Below are 7,060 nucleotides of genomic sequence, written 5' to 3' on the forward strand. Positions count from 1 at the left end.
AACAGTAAAACACTGTGGAACACAGTGTGGAACTGTGGATGTTAACCTACAGAAGAAAAAAAAAAAATTTAAAGTTGCAATTAATAAAGCCCATACACCGATTTACAATATATATACTACCATTTTTTACACATCAAAAATATCCAAAAGTACCTTCCAGCTGTTATCAGTATTTTCACCTCTCTGAACTGTCAGAACAAACTCCTAAACAAAAACAAATATAAATTAATAACAAATGGTGCTAATAAAGAGTAAATAAACTTAAAAAACATTGTCATACATTGAATATATCCTCTGTTAAAAACAACACACAAAAATACAGATCTTTAAATGTTATATTTGAAAAAAAATTCCAGATAAATTTGCTTAAACTAGGTAGGTGCTATAGGTATATCTGGGTTTTATAGAACCAAATTATATACTCAAATTCAGTGCCATGTTTTTAAAAGCTTACTAAATGTTAGCCTGGTAAAGTTGTGGTTTGTTGCCTCATTTAGATTTTTGTCTTAAAACATTTTTTAAATTATCAAATTTTAAAAAAATAAATCAAATATAGCTTATTTTTTCATTAAGTTACTTATACTTAATTTAATTGCTTTGAATACAACCTAGCTTTCTGTAACTGCATTTAAATCAAAGTTTTGTATATATTTTTATTAAACTTAATCTTACCTATTTTTATATATACTTTCTAAAAACAAATTTCAATAAAAAAAATACTTCTTTGCATACATTTTACATACAATTTTTGCATACATTTTACATACAATTTTGCATACATTTTACATACAATTTTAAGACTCTTTATGCAATATATTCATCAAAGCCTCCTCTGGAGATGCGTGCGGTTGCAGGCCTTATATGATCACACATACAATTTTTCTAACATATATTGATAATTAGCGTGTTTTAAAAAATGCGCTGAAAAAACCTAACTACTTTAACGAGAAAATTAAACTAACTTAACTTAATAAAATAAAAGAATCTACAAGTTGATAAAGCGCTTAGGTTGATTAAATGTCAATCACTTATAAGGCGTGACTGTTATATCACCATTTGTTGAGGGTTCTAATCCTACTAAGCAAATAAAACATATCAAAATTAATTTTTTGTTTGTTTGTTTTATTTGGTTTGTGCTAATATAAATATGCTATAGTAGATATATATACATATACATATACATATATATATATATATATATATATATATATATATATATATATATATATATATATATATATATATATTTAAACAACTTTAAAAAGTATTCTACACAATAGAGTGCTCAATGTTCTTAAAAGAACAGAGCAATTATATATTAGTAAAAAATCACTTAACTAAATTTTTTTTTCATTTGACACTGTGTTTCATCAACAAAGATTCATCAGAAATAAATGATCAAATTAATAAAACTTCAATTTATACCAAAAATTAAATTACAGGAAGTTGCAAATGTCTTAACTACTGTAAATTTTCACACATTTGTGGAATTTACTGACACTATTATAAAAAGAATTCTTTAGAAATGATTACTTATGCTATTTTTTTAAAATGTTTTTTTAAAAAGGGTAGTTAATGTAAATATTATTTGAACTCATTTATTTTTATAGTTTTTTAGGAAAAACTTATTTTCGTGCCTACATTTAGAAATTAATTCCGATCTTTTGTTTAATAAGCATTCTTGATTTGCATGTGTAATTATTTCAAATTTTTCTTGTAGGCATAGTATGCATTTTTTGGAAATATTGTTATATGCAGGCGCTGTTTTAAGGATAGACCAATTCAGTATAAAATCATCAATATTTTTTTCTTTTAATTCCAATATATATTTTGACAGCATGGAGCAGACATTTGCAACTTCCTATAATTTAATTTTTGGTATAAATTGAAGTTTTATTAATTTGATCATTCATTTCTGATGAATCTTTGTTGATGAAACACAGTGTCAAATGGAAAAAAATTTAGTTAAGTGATTTTCTACTAATATATATATATATATATATATATATATATATATATATATATATATATATATATATATATATATATATATATATATATATATATATATATATATATATATATATTAGAGTGACAAATAAATGCATTTAAAAAAAAAAAAAATTTCTTTCTTATGCTCTCAACATTTTATTTGGTTCCATTTAATGAAAAAATGATATTAGGAAATTTTCGATACAATATGTTAATGTTTAGGGGTTGCTTAGCCAGTTTTTAATTTTGCAAGATTGCTCGAACACAAAATTTTTCATACTTTTCATCACTTATCACATCTATTCTACTAATTATGTTGAGAATATTATCAATATTTTATTATTTCCTAATCTTATGAGTCATTATGTATAATACACTTTGTCATTTTTTTTAGAAAATTGATAAGTTAAAAATAAAATAAGTTGGCTGGAATTCAAAAAACCTACTGTAATACTTTATCATCCACATAAGTTATTGCATCAGTATTGTACTACTGCCAAAATTAGTGCATCATCCTGTAATTCCAAAAAATAAAGGCCGCAAAACAGAAATTCAGCAAAAAAACGAAGAAACTTTTTCTCAAGAAATCAAAGAACTATTTGATATTGCTCATGAAGATGCTTTAAAATTAATCACAATAGAAGAAGACAAGACATTTCTTATGCTCCAAAGAGAAGGAAGAAAAGGCTACATAAGATCAGTTGTTCAAACAAGATCAGCGTATTTTAGACAGAAAAAAAGCAAACGAACAAAGAAAGAGAAATAAGAGCTAAATAGAAAAGAAAAAAAAACTTGTTTAACAGTCACAGACCCAGTTTTGACAGAATCAGACTCCTCTCAGGGTACTTATAATGAAGTAGATGACTTTGTTCCATTTATAGCAAAAAAAACTGAAAAAGAGGGAAGAAACAAATAAAAGGAAAGTGATTACTCCAGCAATTTGTTCAGCTCTTGATCGTTTGGAAATTTTTCAAACAATAAAAGGTTAGGTGCCAATATTGAACATGTTTCAACATCATATGAATCTCTTCGATGTGCACATATTGAAAATCGTAAAGAAGTTGCAAAAAGAATCATTTTAGAATTCAAGCCACAAGTTCGATTAACTGTACATTATGATGGAAAATTTTTACCTGATTTGAACAGCAGAGATGAAGTGAATTGACTGCCTATATTAGTGATAGGATATGATGTAGAAAAACTGTTGTCAGTCCCAAAACTGGATAGATGCACCAGTGAACAAATAAGTTATGCAACAGAACAAGCTTTAAAAGATTGGAACATTTCATATGACAAAATTGTGGCACTCTGTTTTGATACTACTTTAAGCAACACAGGTATACATTCAAGTCCTTGTACCTTGCTTGAAAAATTAATTGGAAAGACTTAATTAAACACAGCCTGTCGACAGCATGTTCATGAAGTGATTTTATCCCATGTTTACAAAACTTGCTTTGGAGCATCTTCTGGTCCAGAGGTCAAGTTATTTCTACGATTTCGTGATCAGTGGAGTAAATTCAATTCTGAATCTCGGATCTTATCTAATGCAGATCTCAAAGTGTATGGTTCGCTTGTGCCATCGGGAATAGAATTTGCTGTAAATATGCTGCTAGGAATAAAACAACCTTGCAATGATTACAAAGAATTTTTGCAACTGTCGATAACTTTTTTAGGAAAAACTCCTCCAGGTCAAGACGGAATAACCTTTCGTACTCCTGGTGCTATGCACCAAGAAAGATGGATGGTAAATGCACTCTACTCTATTAAAATATACTTGTTTTAACATAAATTTCATTTAACAAAGAATGAAGAGAAGAACCTTCTGCAACTTTCAATTTTTTCAATTTACATGAAACACTGGTTTCGGACTCCCATCTCTTCATCTGCTCCTCACAATGACCTGACACTGATTAAGAAGTTGGATAATTTCAAAATATTTGACAAAGAAGTTGCTACATCTGCCATATAAGTTATTGCAGAAAGTTTATGGTATTTAACTGAAGTCCTTGTGAGTCTCTCTTTTTTTAGCAATAATGTTGATAAACAAGCTAAAGAAAAAATGTTGATTGCACTTGAAAAGCCAGCTAAAAAAACCCAGGTAAAAAGGCTTGAAGGTAAAGGAATAATGGATACAATTGTAAAAATGAACTTAGATGACTTTGTAACAAATAGATCAAAACACAATCATGTGGCAATGATCCTTCATAAATGTCCAATTAACACATGGAGTACAGTAACCGAATACCAGGAAGCATACAAATTTGTAATTCTATAAAAGTTGTGAACAACACAGCCGAAAGATTAGATAAAAATCTTGACAAAAGATTACATAAAAATCTTAACAAAAGATGAAACTCAATTGCAATATGTTTTACAAACTGTGGAAGAACATCGACGTCGAATTCCAGATATGCGAAAGTCCACAATTGTGAAGGCATTAATAAAAACAAGTGAACAATCAACAAGTGAAAACAAGTGAACAATCAACAAGTCAATAATTTGCATCAAAATCTGATTAAAATAAACATTAAACTTGAATAAAAAAATTTGCATCTAAAATAAATTAAAATACATTTGTTTTTATTTTCTAATGACCCTAAAATCTGATATCAAGTTCATTGAGCAACCCTTAGATATCAAATTTTCATAACAATTATTTGCACAATTTATTTTTTAGTTAAAATGAACACAAAGGATTGAGAGTCCAATTTTGAACACTTGTATATATATAGGTCTCATATATATGTATGCATGTGTATATATATATTTATATATATATACCAGTTGTGGACAGGAAAGGCGTGCGATGGCACTCTATTCTTGACCACGCATTTATTATTTTTTTGCAACAACTTAACAACGGCTAAAATTTTGAAAACGTTTAAAAAAATGAGCTAAATAAAGTATCAGGTAATAAAGCAAGAATTGCTTTTAATGATTGTTTACTATAAAAAACATCTATTTAAATTATCGAAAGATATTGTTGAAAAGTGTATTGATGAATATAAATGCTTTTAAAAAACTTAGTACAATTAATTTTATAAACAACAACAAAAAGGATTTTTTTAAATAAACTTTTTGATGAATCCATAAACTTAACAGTTGGAAATATAACAGTTTTTTTTTCTTTCCTTTTTTGTTATGCTATGTAAACTTTAATTAATAATAATTGTTTACACTAAGCTAAACGTTTTAAAACGCCATTAAATAAATCATCATAGAATATAAAAAAAACTTATTTCATAAGCATTTTTTTAATGATGAATGTAGTACTTTTAAAACAATTTGTATTCTTAATTTAATAAACAACAACGATAACGAATGCATTTCAATAAACTTTTTTTATAAATACTTTTTGATAATTTAAATAAAGTTAGTTTTTTATTAAATGATAATTAGATTTTTTTTAATTCAAAAGAGTTCGCCTAATATTATAAAAACATTAGTAAAGTTTTAGAGTTCGTTGCATTGGTTTTAAAAGGTTAAACTGTATTAGGAAAATTTTAAAAAAATCTTTTTATTTTTTTTAATTAAAACTATTAGTTATCATTATTTTTATTTGTTTATGTATTCTTTTTTTGATTGATATATAAAAATATATAAATAAATAAAAAATAATCATATAATTATTTTTATTTAAACATTAAAAAAAAAAAAAAGATTTAATTCCTATTCTCCTAATATAAACAAAATCAGTTGGAAACTCATGACACCAATGACGAGTTATTCAACTTTAACGTAATTGCAAAACATAAATAAAAATAATTTTCTATTAGAGTTTTTGTTTTTCAGATTTATATTAGTTGATTTTTTTTTAGAGCTAGAGGTTTTAATTTTTTTTAAATTTCTCTTTTGTTACGATTTCCTTCTTTTTTTATATAGTTTAGCCTGTTTAAATTTTTTTTCCTTTGTCGGTTTTTTTCAGCGCTTTTTAAATTATCTAAAAAGCAGTGGTCAAGATTAAAAAAAAAACAACAATAAAATGTGTGGTCAGGATTGGAGTGGCATAGTACACCTTTCCTGGTCACGACTGATATATGCTTTTTATTAGTTTTAATTGCGTTTTATTGTTTCTAGGACATAAGTCAATATACATAGCCCACTACATAACTAACTCATAGCCAGCTCATAGTTATTACAAAGCCTGTGGGTTAACCACACGCTAAATCGCAAGTTACATTGCCTGCTACACAACTACTAAAATGCCCATGGGCTACCTGCCCCTTACATAGCCTGCTATGTAACCTGCCTCCAATGCACGCTTAATACCCGGCCACTGCGTATAAAATATAAGTAAAATATAACATAAATAACAAAATATATAACATATATAATAAAAGTATAACATAAAATATAATAAAATAAAATGCAAAATATAATGTAAAAGATAATGTAAGAGATAATGTAAAATATGATATAAAATACAATGTAAAATATATTGTAAAGTACAATGTAAAATAAAGTGTAAAATCAGTAGTTGAACACACAATTTTATTTGGCATTTTTTGACATCCAAATTTTTAAGGGGTTGCTCAAGAACATTGCCTGGGTCCCTAATGTTATTGAAAAAGAATCTTCTGGTACCTGGTATCAGGTACTTAAAAGAAGTAAAGTTAAATAAAAATTTCAAAAATGATAATTATTTTTTATACAAAAAAATTTTAAAAAATTTTAAAAAATCTTGTTTATATTGACTTTTTTTATTTTTAGTTTAAAAACCAGAATAAAATGTAAAATGATAATTTTTATAAAAAAAATTTTTGAGTACCAGGTTGACATACTTAGAAGATTTTTTTTTCAAATAATAATAGGAATCTGCTTGTTGTTTAAAGGTTTTAAGCAACTCCTTAAAATATTTTTTTTTCGAAATATTTTAATCCTAGTGTTTTTGTATGATATAAAACACATTTCTATATAATACAAAAGGGGGCATTAATTTATTTTTTTCAAAAATCTTTTTTTAAAGGCCACCCTTATATACAAAAAAATATATATATATATATATATATATATATATATATATATATATATATTTGTGTTTAAACGATTGTTTGTGGTTGGCATAACG

At 25.9% G+C, this 7,060-nt stretch overlaps 1 protein-coding gene across 2 annotated transcripts in view; it reads right to left on the reverse strand.

The window, feature by feature from the left end:
- LOC136082254 (PX domain-containing protein kinase-like protein) overlaps positions 1-7,060 on the reverse strand; it is a 75,567-nt gene that overhangs the window by 55,540 nt on the left and 12,967 nt on the right. For both annotated transcript variants that reach the window (XM_065800854.1, XM_065800855.1), the window contains one exon: positions 154-204. In XM_065800854.1, coding sequence (XP_065656926.1) covers positions 154-204 — 51 coding nt within the window. Of the gene's footprint in view, positions 1-153; positions 205-7,060 lie in introns of those variants that run through there.

Source organism: Hydra vulgaris, chromosome 07 (assembly GCF_038396675.1).
Source record: "Hydra vulgaris chromosome 07, alternate assembly HydraT2T_AEP".
Classification (NCBI taxonomy): domain Eukaryota; kingdom Metazoa; phylum Cnidaria; class Hydrozoa; order Anthoathecata; family Hydridae; genus Hydra; species Hydra vulgaris.